General features: G+C 36.7%; 1 protein-coding gene across 1 annotated transcript in view; it reads right to left on the reverse strand.

The window, feature by feature from the left end:
- OLFM3 (olfactomedin 3) overlaps nt 1-15,137 on the reverse strand; it is a 36,479-nt gene extending 21,342 nt beyond the window's left edge. Inside the window, exons 1-3 of the mRNA XM_006919793.1 lie at nt 15,009-15,137; nt 5,650-5,796; nt 3-87 (exon numbers count right to left, since the gene is read on the reverse strand). Of these exons, the coding sequence (XP_006919855.1) occupies nt 3-87; nt 5,650-5,796; nt 15,009-15,137 (361 nt within the window). The remainder of the gene's footprint in view (nt 1-2; nt 88-5,649; nt 5,797-15,008) is intronic.
- Nucleotides 15,138-20,734: the final 5,597 nt, after the last annotated feature.

The raw sequence follows: 20,734 nt of genomic DNA on the forward strand, positions 1-20,734 counted from the left end.
CATTTGGGTTTCCATTTTTAGAACATATTGGAAATCTCTCTGGGTTCTCAAATTTAAGACTTCAATAGACTGGGACATGTTCTGAACCTGTTAGACAAGAACATTGACTGTAAATTATTGTCCGTTTACAGGTATATACAATCACTACTAAAATAGCAAAAAATGACATTAGCCTAAAGAACTGGAAATACCCAATCCATAACTGCATTTCTACATGACATATTTTTGGGAGGACAGTACTTCATGATAAACATTGAAACAATCCAGCAAGTTAAATAACAAAATGGACATTCTAGCATTAGAAATGACCATATAAATGAGAATTTAACATGTCATAAAAATAAATTTTTGAAAAGTAAAATTTTTATTCTAGGGCTTTGTAAGCTTATAATGCCCCAGTCTGTTAAATGTTAAAATAGACCGTTTCTATAAGTACTAAATCTGACTTCTTCAAGATCTGGGATGCTTGGCAATTGTGGATGATACTGACGAATCCAACAGACCTAGAATGCATTCATTCCAGTACAGTTACTACAAGCTGCACTGCCAGTGCTCCCAGGGGTGAGACTGCATTGACCAAGACCAGTGGGGGTGGTGCTGGGACGCCTCCTACCCGGCAGAGCACGCTGTTGAAGAGACCTGGCATCTGTATCAAGTATTTGGTAGAGGAGCAGTAAACACATGTTAGGCCGATGGCACCACCCTAGGTTCATTGAGCCCCAGGCTATTTAGAAGTAGGAAATAGGTGTCCCATAAAGCATGTACAAACAAGGAAAGAAAGGCTGCTGTAATTGTTGTGGCAGCAAAATTCTGAAAACAAAGAGAAAGCCTCTAATAGGAGGAGAGCTGTGGAATGAATTGAGAAATGGGATGCGAATAAACTATTTTAAAGAATAAGATAGCTCTTTCCACCTGTGGTTCTCAAAGTATTGTCTAGAGAGCAACAGCTTTGGCATCCTACTGGGAACTTCTCAGAAATGCAGACTCTTGGGAGGCTACTAAATCAGCACCTGCATTTTATCGATTCTCAAGTGATTGCTTTGTCCATTAAATTTTGAGAAGCACTGCTCAGCACGGAGGGATTTCCATGAGAAAAGCAAATGAGAAAAGCTAACATAAAAATCTTTCTATAATTTTATTTTTTAATTCTAAGTCAAATTCTCCCCTCGCTTTCTTGCTCTCTCACCCTCTCACTCTGTCTTTCTCTCATGCACACAAGGTGGACACACACATGTAAAAGAAAATGGACTATATAAGCAAAAAATCATAAAGGTATGGAAGATTTAGAAGGATAAATGTTAGGTTGTGAATGCTAGTTTTCTGGCAGGAGATGAGGTGTGGATGTGAAGAGAGGTAATAAAATATTGTAGAAAGAGGTACTGTTAAACATGCATAAACCATCTGCATAGTTATATTTTATCTGCATGAGTGAATACATGAAATCTTGGACAGCAAAAAAAAAATAGTAGTGAGATTTCAGGTGAGCTTTACTTTGTTTCATGTATTTTTATGTGTTATTCAATTTACTTTTTAATTAACATGTATTTATGTAATAAGTAAAAAGTCATTTTCATTGCAAAAATTGACATAACTAAGGAATGGATGATTTGTTCAGAGACAAATTTTTGTCATCAGGTAAAGTCACAAAGCTCAGTGGACTGGCCATCTCTAAAGAGCCCATTGTTGATAATATTCCTCAGAATTGGCACTTTCAGGAAAAGCAGTGGATTCTTCTGTCTTGGCTTGCCTCAGTCCTCTACTTTTCTTGTCAGAGAAGGTCACATTTTCCTGATTATTTTTTTGCTGTCTTGGTCTGTAATCCTGCCCTTCATGAGACCTGTCTTTTCGGGACAAATTAATTACAGTCTAGCTTATATTAAAACTAATTGGATAATGTATGCGTTGGTGGGAGCAGAGAAATGGCTCCTTCTGTGAGCTCCATGATTTTGGAAGCTGTGTTTATTAATATCTTTTACTTCCAAGGCCTTGCACAGAACCAGGCACAGAGTAATTGCTCGATAAATATCTATTGGGTAAAGTTATCTTAGGCTTCCAATGGCGGTAATGGGTAATTAGTATTTTAATGTTTTAAGGAAAGTTTCCTTCTCTTTTCATTGGTAAGGCTATAGCATTATATGACTCCCAAATATTTATTAATTTACTATCGCTTCTGCATTCAGAAAGCTTAATTTTTAAAAATCTTTAATGCAGCACAAAATTACTGAGACATTAAAAGCATGATAACTGCATCTGGGATAAATGTAATGCTTTTAAAATAATTTTCTGCTTCATTTTGGTTAAAAGTGAGTAAAGAAAATCCATTTGCATTAAAAAAAAAAAAAAAAAAAAACTATCTTCACATTTGAATATGGCATTTGTCTGTGAAGACTCCAGTCATTGGCATGGCTGATATTCTCCTAGGAATTCTATGTACTGGGGCAGAGTCTGTACAATTAGAAAATGATGGGCAAGAGATAATCTGGGTAAAGTTAAAAAACAGCCTCTTTTTTATTTTACCTCTGGCCTACCCTGTGAAGTTCATTTTCAACTTTATTTGCGTTGTGGGAAAATGCACTGAGAAAATTTTTGCTGAGTCTCGATTATAACCTATGCTGCAAAATCACATGTAATTACAAGAGCTGATTTGGGGTAACGGCTAGAGATAGAGTTGTCTCATTGGAAAGGATCTGGCTCTGGGCTGCCTTTTGCTCTTCTTGCTGGCTGTAGCTAGGACTGTTTAGTTTCCCACTGGTTACACAAACCCACTGATGACACTAGAGAGTGATCACACTTGTCGGAAGAAGACCCATCTCCTGTGCTGCTTCTTTTAGCCTGCTTGTCTCTGATGTTCACTCTTATTCACAATGTGGAGGCTACTTTAAAAAAAAAGTCCAACAGTTCAATATGTTTAGATAGCCTTGAGGTTAACAGAAATAAACAGAAATTTCCTAACCGTAGGGCTTCACAGAAACTTTAGTATTAAACTGTGGTTGAAACCTTCAAGAGTGAAGTATCATGTACTGTGTTTATTAAAATGATTTTATTGGCGACGATGTCACTGGCATCCTATGCCAAAAATCACGCTTTAGGAAATATTGACCTAGACAATGCAGAACATCTTTAACTATACAGAGAAGCTGTACAGCTAACAAATATTTTTTTTTAAGTGAACAATTTTAGTTTGGGCGTATTAAAACCTGAAACATCATGAAACCAATTGTAATTTTTCTAATATTCAGTGATAGAAATACTGTTAACATAGTTTGACAGAGCATCACTTAAATGAACGTGGGTGCCACCAGTGACATTATGGATGACACTCGCCATGGTGTTGAGAAAATGCAAAACTGATTTGTTTAGCTCCACAGTCTACTAGTTGAGTGACGCTAGCAGGCTTGTTAACCTCAAAAGCACGTTTCCTTTTATGAAAAGTTAGAAAGAAAACTACTTCTGCTGTGAGGATTGAATGGAGTAGATACAAATATATTAGATGGGAACTATTGTTATTAACTATTGTTACTAAACCAATCCTTTGATTAATGGTGAATGCAAAGGTCATTCTCTTGTTTGCCCTCTGGTACCTTGAATATATGTGAAACTATAGAGAAGTCAGCAAGGGACTAGCTCGGTCTGAATAAGGAATGCTTATTTCAGATGTCTTTTCTTTAGGTCAGCACAGCAAGCCAGTGCTACTTCCTTCAGGCCACTCTAAATAGTGTGCACAATTTACTATTCCTCTGTTGGCATAACATTACCAGATGGTAAATTTGATAAATCTAACTTGCAGAGATCTTGATTTTGCTAATACTTTTTGTCATTTAGGTATTGATGAATTTTCAAAGGTGTGACTTTCTCAAATTTCTTTAAAGCATTAAAGAAATTGCATATTGAAAGGAGTGGTCATATAAATTTCAGTGGTTGTTTTCAACCAACCTTGTTAGTTGTACTTTTTTGCCTTAGTCATCCTTTACTATTTCCTGGTTTTATCATAGCTCTGGAATACACTTCACTTTGGACCTGTAGAGGGTATTATCTACTTCCTGACATTAAGGCTTTATATGAATTTTTTCAACTGATTTTTTGAGGAAATGTCTGAGTCTAGGTGTGGGTGTGTATGTGCAATGCTATACTGAAAAATAATAACAAAATAAGGTTATGATGTCTAAGAAAATGTTCCTTACCACAGCTGTTGTAGAAAAAAATTTTTTTTTTCTTCATAGAAGATTGGAGCAGAAAAACAGCAATCCGAGGAACAATACATTTTAATAGGAAAACAAAGCAAAATCTTTTTGTCAATGTAATTAATTTTCCTAGTAACCAAACAATATTAAACTATATATCTGAGATATTTTTTTCATAGAAATAAAATCAAAATTGAACATAATACCCGACTAATCATAGTTCACATGTCATGATTTCTAACCAGTGAGAGACTTACTAACTTGAACGAAATGACATTTGCTCTTGGCTGGAGGACAGATATTGAAGGAATAGGAAGGATGGGATCTTGTCATAAAACAATACTTAAGAGAGAGCCAATATATGATAACAGGACTAGGAGAAGGGGAAGAAAAACAGACTAATCTTTGTGCAAAAACATGACAAAAATATTTTAAAAATCTTAGGGCGTCAATAGACTTCAAATAATGTACACAGAGGGAACTTATTTTTAGATATGGCAGTGAAAGAAAGTTACTGTGGCTAGGCTTGATATTACATAAAGTAGGAATGTCTGTATTCATCTGTTTGATGCTTTCATTCTTCTACCTGCTCTTAATTTTCCATAAAAAGCTCCCATTCAGTGCCATCATTGTGAGGACAATCATGGGAAGGATATCGCACAGAGGGAGTGTGGCGTCCTCTAAAAGCACATACCACCTGATTTATGTTATTATCCCTGATAGTATTTAAAATTCAAATGCATTTTCATCCTTCCATCAGCTTGGCCAACCCAGCTGTCCTATTATATTCAGAACCCAACAAACTAAAAGTCTGAATGAGAATAATCGAGAGAACCATTTATTGTTTTTTTTCCCTCCCCAAACTAAACATAAATAACCTTTTGTGAGCTGACTTTTATCTATCAAAGAGAATGAATCAAGGGCATTCTGCATTTGATTGTTATGGATCCGGCTTAAGTAAATTATATGGAGAGAATGCCGTTGAATGAAATTGAAGAGCTTAATGTTCAAAGGAATGACTTAGAGAATGATGATAAATACTTGGAATTATTCATTATCTGTTCAGATAGCTTGCATATTGCATGCTATTATTTTAACTTCTGTGCAAGGTTGGTGATGGGATCCAAAAGTACGAGCTCAAGGAGCATAGTGTGATTCTGAGAGCTGAGGCTAAATTTCTGGCTTCACAATCAGACTTCTTGTCCTTTTTTTTTTAAGAGGCACAGATTAGATATTAAGATATATGATAGAGAACCAGTCTTAAGAAGGAAGGGTTGGGAAAAGTAAAAAGTCATAAGTGGAATAGAACAGGAAGCTTGGGGTACTCCTTTCAAGGAAAGGGAAAAAATTTATTTGAGAAGGGGGACAAAAATTTAGACCCTCCTCACCATTATCTGCCTTCTTACATTTCCTTTCAACGAATGGTAGATTTCAGTAAAAATATGCGCAGGGGACACAGGACACCTACCTTTTCCAGCAGTTGGCGAAGCTGCCTGCTTTTGGCATCCCGGGAACACAGGTTCTGTTCCGGAGCAACCACTGTGCAAATGCATCGCCCGTCGGGATCCTGTGCTGAGCTGTACACTTGCCAGCCTTCTTTGGGACTAATCTGGGTCTGAGGAGACCAATGGCAGATACACAGAACACAGACCCCATTATAGGATAAAGAGATTGTGAGTCTGTAGCATTTTAAACAAAGCATCTTTTTCTGATAAGTAATGTTTGTATTTTTATTCTTTAAGGTTAAAAGGAGAGTAAACAGCTTACATAGGCAGCACAGGCAGCACAGCTTCATTCAGTTACACCTTCCTTATCATGCCCAGAGGGAGAATCTTTCTCTTATTTTAGGTTCCATATTGTTAATCATTTATTGATGCTATACCATTGTTATATTTGGACATATTAATGCAACTTTAGAAGCATCCGATAACCTCTTAGAGACATATGACCACTCTTTCTATATAAAATCTGTTAGCTTGTCTTTCTCAACAGTAAATGGTAATTAGTAGTATATTTTTTTCTGATTATTATTCATGTGTGATATTCTGAAGCAAAGCCCTATCCCAAGAAGCTTCCTAAGTATTAAAGGGCCAATTATTAATAAAGCTGGAAAGGTATCATATGAGAATACAGAGTGAAAATAATTAGATCCACACAGTTTTGCAAAGGATACAGCGTCCCAGAGGAGTTAGAGTATTTTGGCATAGTCTGCCAAATTGATCTTCCCAAATTACTCCTGCCCCCTAGAACTCTAGCTCGAAGCTGTGTTCCATTTCTACTGCAGTCTGCTTCCTGTTAAATTTTTAGGTTTGCCTCCTGTATCTTCCTACAGGAAAGTTCTCCAACCAAACTGGTCTATGTGTGTCCTGAAAGCATGCCTCCTTGATTCATATTTGTGTTACTCATTTTGCTTTTCTTGCTTGAAATACCTCCTTTATACACCTTCAGTTTTCTCAGCCCTCATGGATTCCACCACTTCTGAAGGACTGTCCATACTATTTATTAGGTTTTTAATGTATATTCTCTAGTATTGATATTTGTCTCTCATTTTTCTTATTTCAACAATAAGTTTATATCCAGCTACAAGATCTATTGGCTTTCTCCCTTCTGCCATATCAAGATTTTATGAAGAACAAAGATAAGTCGCCTCATTTTTTATCTAGTTATTTTCAGGAAGAACTATGCTTCGCGCGTATACTCCGCATTGTACAGAGTCCTGGTGGATGCCGTGATGCACGGCTCAGAGAGGCGCTCCTCGTTCCTCCAGCCCTCGAGAGTACCGGCAGGGGGACTCTGTCGCTTTTCTCTTTGGGGATCACCTAGGCTGAAGAGCACTGTCTGCTCAAGGTCAGGCCCTGTTCCAAGAAACGGCTCACGTCCATCGACTTGCTGATGCAGAGGTACAAAGGAACAGGAATTATTATTGTTCCCATTTCACAGAAGAGAGCATTAATTAACCTGCCTGAGAATGCCCAGCTTGTGTGAGGCAGAGCTGTGCATGAAGCAGGGCAGTATGTTCCAGCACAGAACTTTTCAATAGAAATTAATGAGAGCCACATGTGTAACTTAAAAATTTTCTGGTAGCCATGTGTAAAAGAAAAAAGAAACAAGTAAAATTAATTTTAATATATATGTTAAGTATATCAAAAATATTTTTATTTCAACATCTGATTGATATTCATGAGATACTTTACATTCTATGTTTTCCCTTTTTTGTACTGTCTTTGAAACCGAGTGGCATTTTCACTTCGGGCACACCTCGGTTTGGGCTAGCCACATCTTCAGTGCTCACGAGCCACCTGTGGCCTCCTTATTGGACAGTACAGCTCTGGAGTCTCGCTTTTAATTCCGGCACTATGGCCATGTCAGTATAATGCTGAATAGCCAGATAATTGTTTTTAAAGGTCAATCACATGGATATTGAAAAAACTACCTAACAGATATTATATAGACAAGCCATCCAGTTTGCACCTGAATTTGTTTTTCCTATGGAAATATCAGGTAAATCAATGGGCCTCCTTCTAAGCACTGTCTTCTACAGCTGGGACCTGCTATTCTTTAGTTTTCCTATTATGGTTTCTAGGGATGCAGCAGATAGGGAGGTGTTTTGTTTTTGATTGGGAGAAGAGGGAACTGTATTTAGTCTAGGAAATAAAGTATTTAATGAATTGGGTTGGAGGGGCTAGGCCAAGGAAGATTGAGAACGGGCTGAGGGTCAGGAGCTGAGCTGGGGCAAGGAGCAAGGAGGTGAATGGAGGCCAGCAGAACATTATCTTGCAGAATGCCCAGTGTTACTGGGCTGGTCAGTTTACCTATAGACTGGTCAGAAGCAAATTCTTAAAAACGACTAAATCAGGCTGACTTCTCTCTCCACAGATCTGCCACATTCTGTGAGGTTTTCCTTCTCTGGAATTCACAGAGAAGGAAATACAATTTCCTGTTTATTCAGTCCCAGGAAGCTTATCACATACTGTCAACTAACACACAGTTCTTTTTCTTTTCAAGGGCTTTAGCGATAATCACTAGGGGTAATGATAGGCATTCCAACAATAGTCATGAGCAAATATTGAGGAAGCTATAAATTATAAACTCAAGTAACATGTAAAGATGTGATAGTCCTCATTATTGATATATAATGGAAAGCAAATGATGCCAAACCTTTCTTTTTAGTCTCCTTAAACTCCTTTTTTAGATAGTTCATAGAAGTCTCCTGTGCCTCTTTCATTTCTGGGGCATTGAATTCATTATCATTTCTTTTTTTTTTTCCATCCCCCTCTTTCCTTCTAAAGCTTATACCTGAATATCCAGTTAGGATAGAAAGATGTACTCAGAGTTATATATTATTAAAGCCAGATAGGATCTTAAAAGTTATTGCACTATTCTTTCTGTATTAAAGAAGAAAAATACAGAGAGATTATCTACAGAATGGAGATAGAAACAGCTTAGCAGAGTAGTTTCAATGATATAATTAAAGATTTAAGCTGAGTAACGTATGGGATTGCTATATCTAGACATAGATCCTGTAGTTTCAGCTAGGCTTCTCACATTGAACCTAAATCTCAAATATGTCAGAAAATTAAGGCTTGTCACTAGAATAAATTTAGCTTTTGGATAAAGGAACAGGGATCACCCAATTGTAATATTAAAATATCTTTAACAGCAGTGCAAACACTGATTATTAAACCTGGCACCATTAATATTGATTCTCACTTGCCAAGTGTTTGGCTAACTAGTGAGGAGCTTATCATGACAGGACAGGATGTCAGTTGCTCTCTGGAATGAGAAAAGCAGGAAAGGTGAACAGGGTTTGATGTTCATTTAGCATTCCCCTGAAGTGTCAGCTTAATAAAAGTAAAGACTTGAGCCTTGTTTGTACTTCCAATTGTCTTGTAAGAATCACTGAAAAAAGCCATGACCTTCTCTACTACAGAGTTAGTTTAAATGATCTCAACTATAACGAGTTAACCTCTTTGGCAGGAAAAAGGTAACACAAAAGAGAAAGAAGCTAATATAAGAGATGAGTGCCTGACAGTCCTGTGGGTTTTGATAGAGACCTCTGTTTCAGGGTCAGTGATAAAGGAAGCTTTATAAGCATCTCTAGTGACCTCTTTTAGGACACCCATACTGGCTTTGAAAAGAGGATAAAAATAAAACCAACTAAGACCTCATGTGGAAGGAAATATTTAAATTGTTTGGATACCAATGAGAAAAGACTTGCTCCCATTTTAATTTAAAAGAGCAATTATTCAAGTGTCAGCAAAACATGTAATAATGGCAAACATTTATGGAGCTCTAGCCATTAATTGGCAGTTCACATGTGTTATTGCCTTTGAAAATCACAACAATCATGTGGACCAGGGGATGCTATTCTGCCCATTTTATGGATGAAAAAAGTGAGGCTTAGAGACAGTCAGGAACTTGGTCCAAGGTCATGGAGGCCAGTAATCAGCAGAGCTGGGATTGGTACTTGCACAGTCTGATTTTGGAGCCTGAAAATTTAACCACCAGTGATCTGAATTCTCTTTATATATGATGATGATGACCCTGATAGCATTTTCTGAACTGTGAAGTCCACCTGGAGGGTGCAGATCGTTTTTAACCATCTAAAACGTTGCTAATCACAGTGATGACTGATATAGTTCTCTTTGAACCTTTTGTGTTAATTAGAAGAACTAAATGAACTATTTAGCAGTTTTTAATATTATAAAACTCATGAAATATTTAAGAATGCTCTAAATAGGGGAATGAAAATGATAATTTTAACAACTGGATTTCAAGTCTGTATTCTTTGTTTATAATTTAATTATAAAACTATGCTGTATCGGTATAAAGCTACTGTGCGAGATTTATCCCAAAACTTCAGGGGCTTTGTACTAGAAAAGAAGGATCCTGGAAACTGAGATAGAAGTTAAAAATATCAAAATATCTTGCATTTCAGTAGGTTTTTGTGTTTATAAAATCCTTTCTCTTATATTAGCTTCATTTCTTTTGAACCAACTACCCTTAGAGTCAGTATCTTATTTTACTTATAAGGAAACAAATTTAAAAAAATAAGCATTTTTTCCCCATCACCCATTTAGTAAATGTCATATGTGAGACTTATACCAGTTTTCTCCATCATCAAGCTTGGAAGTCATTAGGTTTATTCTTTTCTAATAAATGCAGATAAATGGTCTATGTCCATTTGCCAATAGCCAAAATAGTGTGCTTTAGAGGCGATGCCCCCAGGCAGGCAGAGGGCATTATCCAAACAGTTGGAAACAAGTAGCCATTGGCACCCGGCAGGAGTAGTTAGCAGTGAGGGCTCAGGGACGCAAGTGGATTTTCCCGTGGAAGGCAGTGCCGTCATTCATTAGGGCCCCGGTGGAGGGCTAGGCAAAGAGAGAATTCTGATCTTTTGAAAAGGACAAAATCATTTGGTTGAACATTGGTAGGTCTTATGTTTTATGCTGAGTTTCTGGGAATTTCATAAAAGTTCAGAGTGAGGCAAAAAAGAATAAGGGATCTAGGTACTGAAAGTAGTGTACAAGGTAGGGGAAGATAAAGCAGAAAAAAAAATCCATTTACTAAAACCTGTTTGATTTAGAGTGGAGAAACCTGAGTGATGAAAACCCCTTACAAATTTGGTCTGAGGATGGGTTTCGTCCCAGACAGTTGAAATGTGATTTGGCATGCTAATGGCTTTAGTTGTGGAGAGAGGAGAAATGTGAAGACAGGAATTAGAGAGATGTTGACAGACCATGCTAAAAGAAGCCGTGTTCTGGAGGATGTGTTAATAAAGATGTCACTATATTGCAGTTTTCTTCCTATTTCTTATGAGGCTGGTTGGAACTGAAATAAATGCATATTGTTCACTCAGGAAAACCTTAAGGCTCTAAGAAAAAAACAACTATAAAAACAGAAAAATAAACAAAAACTCAAAGACATCATCAAATTTAGGTCAGTAGGTCACTTTTGCTCGTACTCTGGAAATCATAATGATTTGGAGTTGGGAAGTCATAAGTGGTCCTGTGTCTTTCCGCTCAATGATACTTCTTTTATGTATTCTTCCTGTGTTTCCACTTGAACTCTGCATAATAGGAATTTCACTGCTTCGTAGGTAGCTCCTTCCACCGGTGGAAAGCTAAGGGGCTGAATTTGAACTTTTCTCTGTAATTTTCTCCATTTGGACCTACTTCTGCAAGAACAAATCCACATTCTTATGTGTCACAATTCCATTCTAAAAAGGCAATGATCACATTCTCTGTGGCTCTCAAGATTTGCCATTCTGTTCTCTCATCCATCTCCCAGTCCTTAATTTGTTTATTTGCTCTTTCACAAAATGGACATTGTCTAAGGACTTGGGAAGAAAAACAGTCATACAAAACAGAGAAGTCAGATATCTTCATCTAGGTCTAAAAAAAAGTTGGTGAATTGAAGGTAAGAAACTTACAGAATATTGAGAGTTTGTATCAGGGTATTCTGCTTCTTTCGTAGCACTTAAAACTAACTCATTCAAGTACTTGTGTAAGAGGAAAAGCCAGCTATATGTTTGAAAATGAGCAAAACTAATCTCTTCTGCCCACAGGGCCCTTTGAGGCCTCTTTCCACCTCAGCGGTTGGGCTGAATGAGAACAGCTGGTGTCTACTGAATGTCCTCTGTTCAGTTGCTCTTCTCCAGGCTCTTCCTGGTGTGGAGTCCACAGCGTGGGGGACTTCTTAGAAGCTCAGCCTCAAGGAGAAGTAACTCTGCACCAGAGACAAGTGTCAGAAAAAGCTTGAGCTCTCTCAGAATGGAGGCTTTGCCTCTGCAGACACCAGCTCCTCCAAAGCTTGGTGGGCTCAGTGATAGATTTGAAGGATAAAAAAAGATAGAAAACAGGGCCAAAGAGAAGGATAAAGGAATTTTTCAGGATTCTAAAAAAAGAAGAAGGAGCTTATTTCCTTAAGAGGGAGCTGTATTTAACTACTTACTAACAAAAATATCCTGGAAATTTAAAAACCTTTTTTAGCTTTGAAACAATCAAACGTACACTGCCAATTTCAGAGACACCTGCCATAAACAGATTTAATTGACATTTAATAATTAAAACCCTATATTTTTTATTTTTTTTCATTTAAAACTCCATTTAAAATTTCATTTCAGATTATTTAAAACTACCCTTCAGAGAAAGACTATGTTCATATTTGTGTAAATCTGTACTTTTTACCATCTGTACATGCTACAAACACTCTTAAAAAAATTTTTAAGACTTGTCTTTTTTTTTTTAATTTCGGTGTATGCACAGTTGCAGGCCCATCTCATTCATAACATCTAACATAAGAACATAGAGTGAGAAAGGTGGGAAGGGCTGGGCAACATAGCACTGCCTACGGGGAAGGGAATTGTTAATGCTTCAATCTAAGAAAAGTGGAGTCCAAGGTCATCGGAAACCACCTGAGTAGGGCAGAAAGAACCTAGTGTGGCACCCAGGGCCAGGAGGGCAAAGGCTAGCGAATGTGAGTTAAAGGACTTCCTTGCCCAGGACTGCAGTCACGTGACTTGCTTCTGCCCTTCTCTCTGTCATTAACCAGCTGGGGAAATCTGTTTAGTCAGTTACACATTTTGGGTCCATGTTCCCACTTGTAGAATGAGGAAGCTGGGTTAGATTAGCCACATTTCCAGCTAAACTCTTGAGAGCTCTAAGGTTTCTCTGGAGGTATCTTGACTAGGGCAAGGGCTCGATTGTATGGGGAGGGAGCAGGTGGTGGAGGCCCACCTGATAAATGCTCCCTCCATCATTTATTATTTGTTTGACCAATGACCTGTTTTATATATTGGATTTCCACTTCAAATTTGATTCAACAAATATTTATTCAGTATGTTTACATAAGATTTAATTTGGGAAAAAAAGGCACTGCTGCCAAAAACAGTGTGAAAATTACTGGCCTGGATGGTTTCTAAGAGCCTTTCCAGCATTAACATTTTATGAGCTTAATTAGGAAATACAGATTCATTCATTTTTCACCACGGGAATCCTAAAGTATGAGCAATTATCTTGAATAATTAAGGTAGGGAAATGTCACAGTGGACACCATTCCTCAGTAAGGTAGCCATTCTGTAAAACACGCAGAAGAGAAGAAAAAAAAACAACAAGCTTTTGCAACCTGGTTTCTTCATCCATTTCAGTAAATACCATAGTGCAAACTTTCCTGAACTTCCTTTTGTTTTCATCCAAAGGAATATTTGGTTGTGTCATCACCTTTGTAGATCACAGCATTGCTTTATATTTTTCAACCAACAGATTACCAAACAAAAGTAAAGAAAATAAATTTACTTTAAACTTACAAGATAGCTAGAAGCCCTGAAAGAATCACATCATTTTGGAAATTTGATTCTCTTCTATCATCAACAGAGAGAAGAAACTAAACCAATGTCTATATACACAAAAATAATAAATATATCTGAGAACCAAGGGACCAAGTTTGAAATATAACTCAGTTACGAATTTCTTAGTTTAGATTCACTTTCCGAAAGAGTTAATTCAACAGTTAAGTTGTTGAAAACCATCAGACACTTGAAAATTTGGCTCAGTAAATATTAAATATTGTATTTCTTTATTTTGTAATTGTTCATTGATGACATATCATGCTTTCTTTATAACCACAGATCTCCTTTACATCCCACTAACCACACGCAAATCATGTAGGTAAGGAGGAGAATCTCAATAACTGGGGCACAGAGGTTTCTTAAGTGACTGGAGGGAGATAAAAACACAAAAGCAGGTCAAAGTGTGCCTCACATGTGCTCTCCTGGTGCCCTCAGCACTGGGCGAACCTGTGAAATTATGTAATTGATTTGACCTGACTCTACTAAGTTAATTACACATTGATTGATAGATTAATTATTATTAATACAAACAAGTCTTGAATATAGTTACTTTTCTTTCAGTATCTGACTTTTTCTGATCCATTAGAGTAATCCGGTGATAAAAACAGATAAAGATAAAAAAGTGCTCCAAACACTAATTGTTTCTGTGCCTTGGTTCCATAGCAGGGAAATTGTTTTTCCAAGATATTCCTTCTGTTTGAATTTGTAAACTTTTATTTAAAAAACCAATAGTTTTCATTTTTATTTTAAAGATTTTAAAGTATTGCTAACTAAACCATGCTCCAAACTATTAGAATAGACTTTGTCATAAATTGGGAAGAGTTAAAAAGCCATTACTTTTAGGCGATTGAAGACTACAGGACTTAGACTCGTAATAGAAGTCTTTATAAAAAATTAAACTATACAAGGAGATGATTTTATCATGTAAGTTATCTATTCTTTGTGTTTCTTGGCTCTTAACATCTTTTTGGCAGGCTTTAAATTGCTAAGGTTTTTTAAAAATTCATATATGTTTAAAAGAGGTTAGTTTCTCTGAATGCATTGCAAACAATCACAGAATTCAATCACAGAACTCAATTCCAAGGAAGAATCTGCTATACTACAACTAGATCAGAAAGACTAGACTTTGTACTATACTTCATAGAAAAAAATTAAGGGAATTTTACATACATTAAAAGAAGTAAAATAATAAGAAACAAAACATATTTCTTTAAGAATCCTTTCAAACCTCGAGTGAATATAGTCAAGTTAAAGCTTTTTCTATTTAAAAATTTAATGAATGTGGTATTTTCTTTCACAAGTAATTTCTTGGGCAATTATTTGTTTTTGGTGTCATTTTAAAGTTTCCATTAAAAAAACCCATGACTAAAGTTACCGCATAGAGAAGCAAAATCTCAGCCTTTGCAGCTTACAAAATAAAGCCCACTGGTTTAATACACTTAACTTCCCAAGATGTCCAGACCCACGGGGTGACTTACTAAGGCATCTGTCGTCGACAGCCTTGTGGAATTCAGTCCTACCAAGGATGGTAGAGTTTGGGACATCCAGTTTGAGATCATTGCCATGGTACTAAGCACAGCGCCAAGCTTCAGCAGTGGAGAACTCATTGCTGTGGAGCTAATGAGTTTTCATAGTGACTGATTAAGATCCTGGTGCTGGGCTGGCAGCAGAGGCGTGACTGCAGCAGCCACATCCACAGCATAAAAAGAGATCAACTTCCCCAGCTCTAATCACCGGGAAGAGCTCACAGAACCTCTCTCTCCCCCTCACGGGAAGTGCCCTGCACTTCCTTTCCTCCCTTATCAGACACTGCTTGATCATCAAAGGAGATATTCTTGGGAGGGCTTGGTTGGTAATTAGCAGAGCAGAGGTGGAAGGGAGGGGGGGCTTGAGCTTGCCCGCTCCTCCGCAGTCAGTTACCTGGAGTCCATTCTCTATAGGGTTTCTGCGAGTATGTATAATCAGCTACTTTTTATCTTTCATAAAAAATATACCTTTAAATGCAGGCCTGCCAGCGTGCACATTTCAAACACCAATCTTAATACCTACAGATTTCTTCGGACATAGAGCATAAAAACAAGCCTGTAAAGAATTTCCAAGATGATCAGATATTGACAGAGATTATTTTTTTAAACAGTAACCTAAAATTAGCTTTGTCTCCTCTAAAAAAAATAGTCAGATTAATAGCTACTGCCTGTGGAGGACATTACCCTAGGTACCTTGTATATGAACAGACAGAAAAGACAGGCTTGGAGAAAAGCTGCTATTATGGAAATGTCATATGTTTTCAGTTTTGCTTTTACAAATGAGAGCGTAGTAGTTGCTCAGGCACAGAAAAACTCACTTAACCCTACTTTCACCTTGTGAGGATTGGCGGGCAGATGCAGGAGGGGAATCTATGTCACGAAAGCATATATGACTTGTATAAAAGGCATAGCATTGGATTCAGGGACTCCGAGGGTCTATCCTTGTTCTCTTGTAGTTAGTTGTGTGACTGGCCAGTGGCTTAAAATCCCTTGGCTTCAGTTTTGTTTTTGTTTTTGTTTTTTCTTTCTTATAATGTATTGGGGTTGGACTCCATACTCTCCAAGGCTCCTTCCAGGTTTAAAATTCAGTGATCTGTTTATTAGAGTTTTGTTGGCCAACATACATGTTGTATTTGGGGCTTATGGGTAATTTTATTATATTCTTTTTACAGATGCTACAAATTGCCCACATCTAAATCTCAGATCCCAAATGGAATAAATCAGAGGCCATTGTCTTGTATAATATATATGGTTTAAAGTAAAAATATAGAGAGAAGACATGAAGGGAAATATGGCTGAATGAAAATTAAGAGAAAAGGAATCTTTTATAAAAAGGAAAAATATTGTTTTGATTCCTTAGGAGAATTCTGACTTTGTGTGTAATTGGAATTTTCAGCCAAAGATAAGTATTTTTCTTAAATAATTTTGGCAGGAGAAATAAAATGTCTTTAATAAAATTGAAAGAGATACATAGTTATAGAGGTATATGTCCCCTTTATTTTCAAAAACAGCTTTAGACTGGAATGAAACTAAAAATCCTCCTCAGTCTTCTTTTCACTAGGAACCAGGGTATTTTTTTTTCTATCAAAATAGCCAAAAGATTTTAATTGATTCTTATTTTTTAACCATAGTATGAGAAAACCAAATATTATTTTTGTCTTTCAAAAATCATATCACATGAGAAAACAATAAGGATAAAAGAATAATCGTTTAGATATTAAACTTAACATTAAGTAACAGTATTCATAGAAAGGATGGTGAAATTTTACATTAGTCTTACAGTGTTGCAATAACAAAAAAGCAAAGTGGATTTACAAATATGATTGTTTGAGAAATACACCTGTAACTCTATCTGACTTGAATAAAGGAGGGGAGTGTCTTTTATAGAGCTCAGTTTCCAAAATTGAAAACTCATATGCATGCAATTACTGGATAATTTAAGATGTACCTTGGCAGATGGTAATTATACTTATTAATGAAACTATCAGTCAACAAAATAATAGCATCTTTAGAAGAAAATAGGATTATCAGGGAAACCAGTGCTCTTATTTGCAAATCCAAGTGAAAGGAAGAAATAGAAATAAAACACAAATGAATGCTTCTTGCAATTTTCCAGTGATGCAAATAACTACACTAAAGACTGAAAGGAAACAATGGTGAGAGTTTATGATTCGATGATGTTTATGAACAACATAAAAGCTATAATGTGTTGTTTTTAGAGCAGGTTTAAATGGCACATATTAAAATAGGAAAGCTTGAATTATAATGATTATTAGTTGTGGGAAATAAAAAATAACTATGAATAGTAAAGAGCTAAATAGTTTGTGGTGTTCTCATACTCTATTGAAGTGATTATCATTACAATTTTCACTTTAGAAGTTGAATTTTAGTTTGCAGATGGAGGAGGTGATTATTCCATGTAGAAGTAGCAAAAAACCCAGTGGTTACAGAAATTCCACAAGGATAGTATGAATGGTCATGGAGTAAGTGGCAAGAGATGAGGCCGGAAATTTTAGTGATCAGCTCCCAGGCTTCAGGGTCACCCAAAGATGTCTGTATGGTATCCTGTATGTAATTTAAGAATTTCAAGCAAAGCAATGAAGTCATTAGTTTTATGTGAAATGACTACTTTGGCATTTTTATGATGCAGGCTAGACAGGTGAGGATTGCAGGAACAACAGAACATATCAGAGACAGGAAGGCCACTTAGGGATATTCTCATAGTTTAGGCAAGACTTGATAAGGACCCAGAATAAGAGGCTGTCTGTGGAGTTCAAAAGGAGGGATTCCATAAATATTTGAGGTAGAATTGACAGCACTTTGTGATTGAGTAGATGTGAGGAGTGAGGGAGAAGTTACCTGGGGGAAATTTTCAAGTTTGGTGTTTGGGTGGTAAATGGTGTTCATCAGGATGAGAAATAAAAGTAGAAATATAACTTTAGAAAGATAGGGTTTATTGCCACATACTGGATGTGAGTTGCCTGTGTTAAGTAGAGTCCCTGGAGTTCAGAAAAAAGTTAATTTCACTAGACCACACAACCTTAATGGCCTCAAAAAAATAATATGTCCTACACAGATGACAAAAATGTTTAGTTTAAAACTACCAATGGTTTTATTTAGAGTTTAATTCAAGATAATCTCTAGATTTAGTTACCTTTACGTAATTCCTATACACTTTTGTTTAAAAATAACAAACGAAAACAACTCAAATCACCAGTAAATAGTGAAATTATTAGTAACGAGTAATTTCACAGAAAATACGACCTGACTATATACTTTTCATTTTATAAGTTCAATGTAGATCAATAATTATAAAACCTACCAAGTTCATTATTACTAATGGGATGCTGAAATATGTTGATTAATATTGATTAATTAGATCTTACAGTAGCCTGTATTCTTATTATTCAGAGCATACTTAATGATAAACCTATTTAATAAATAATAAGCAAATAAATACTGAGTAAAAAAGACAATATCTTATATAATATTGGCATATATTGTCATTGGAATTTTATTTTTTTCCTTGACTTAGAGCACAGAAGTTTATTAACGTTACTTTAATGCTCGATACACTTTCTCTTTTGGGGGCTATTTGTGTAGTAAGTGTGTGTGAGTTTCTGAGGAACTCGACTTAGGCAGATATGGAAAAGTCAAACACATGGATGGCCACATTAATATGGTAGAAAACTTTGACTAAGAAAAGTGGGAAAAAAGAGAGATTACTTGTTAAACAATACAACATTTAAGGAGGAATTGTCTGCATGTACTTCATTGTAATTTAAAACATTTGAACTTTGAATGGCTTGAGGAAGAGAGGAGAATGGAATATTAGATGTCAAGACCAACTGTAGAGGGCGAAGAAATTATTGATGAAGAAAGAAGAGCAGAGAAGGAGCAGGAGGAGAGGAAGAGGGTAGCAACTGGGTAGAATACTGAAAGATGAATTGTGTTAATTGGCTAAAGAACAGTTAAACCAGAGTGACTGCTAGAAAAACAAAGTGGACTCTTGTTAGCAACTTAAGTAGGAAAAGGAGGAAGAGTGGTCTAAAAAGAGGAAGGTGGGAGACAGAGCGCTTGTGTTGAAATCACTTTGGGGTGGAGGAGGCAAGATATATGAATGGTCAGGTAAATAAACAGCTCCATTTTTGAGTCCTCATTTTCTCATCTGTAAAATAAGGGATTCATGTATCTGTGGAGGGATTATTAGACTGAATAAGAGAATATACTTGAAAATGCCTATAGCCTGTCAGATGCTCTATAAACGGCGTTCCTATCTTTGGTAAGAAATGGCATGATTGGCACAGGGCCAGAAAGTGTAGGTCAGTTTAAGGAACATTAGGCCCTGGAAAGGTGGGAAGTTTGTGTCTTTGCTAGGGTAGTTGAATTGGGCTTAAAGTACATGCTGACTTTCCACTTAGTCACAGTGAATGAAGAGAATCATACAACTGTTCGGAGTGACACAAAATCACTGTGGGTCTCTGGAGCTAATAGTCCAACTCAAAGTAGAGAAAAGGAATGAACGTTCTTGCTTCCTTCTTCACTGGAAAGCCAAAGCAATTACAAGACAACTTCGATAAGGTCCTACCACCATATCTACTTACCCAGCTTGTCTGTGCTCATATACACTACCCTCTCGTCTGTTGGCATGGATAAATTGTCTGTTCCTAGGTAAGATTGATCCCTCGCCTGTGTACTAGCTCAGTACCTTTCAGACATCATGCATAAGAATTACCTGGAAAACTTAAGACCCAGGTTTTTAGGTCTTACCCTGAGAGTTTGACATTAGCTCTAGCATAACTTGCATTTCTGACCATCTCATGGCTGATGCTCATGGTGCCATTCTTGGACCCCCCTTTGAGGAGACTGCCCTAAATCACATCCATCTCACCTCCTCAGAGGCAACTCCCTTAACTTCTTTCCTTTCTTTCTGACATCAGTAAATCTCCTCTCTATAATGTATCATTCCCAGCAGTATACGAACACTCCCTATATCTTTTATTTTAAATGCAAACAAATAAACAATACTTGCTCCATTTAATCCATTTCTCACTGTCTCTTCAGAGTATACTTTCTTGAAAGAGTTGTCTATACTCACCATCTTCAGTTTCTCTTCCTAATCAAGTTTTTGTCCACACTTCATTCCACTGATACTACTTTTACGAAGGCTACCAATGACCCAACATTGCTAAATTTAGCAGTCAATTTTCAGTCTTCAACTTTCTTGACCTATAAGCAGCATTCATCAGACCATCAGACTTTTATTTTCTCCTCCTTGAAATTTCTTCAGTTGGCTTCGAGGCTACCACGTTCACCTAGTTTTCCTCCAACTTTCTGACCCATATTTTTTCAGTCTCTTTTGTTGATTTCTTCCTCATCTATATGCTAATGACTCCCAAATTCATTTCTTCCTTCCAGATCAATTCAGGCCTGTATATCCAATTATCTACTTGACATCCCCACTTGGATGTTTAATACACATCTTAAATTGAACATGTTAAAAAATGAGCTCCTGATGTGCCTAACTCATCTCCAGCAAACAAAACAAAACAAAACCCCAAAGAAATAAACAAAAAAACACACGTGCATAGTCATTCCTGTTGTCTTCCCCATCTCAACGCCATGGTTCAGTAGTCGGACCAAAAGGTTAGATTTCAACCTTAACTTTTTCTTTTTTA

Source organism: Pteropus alecto, unplaced genomic scaffold (assembly GCF_000325575.1).
Source record: "Pteropus alecto unplaced genomic scaffold, ASM32557v1 scaffold106, whole genome shotgun sequence".
NCBI classification, from domain to species: domain Eukaryota; kingdom Metazoa; phylum Chordata; class Mammalia; order Chiroptera; family Pteropodidae; genus Pteropus; species Pteropus alecto.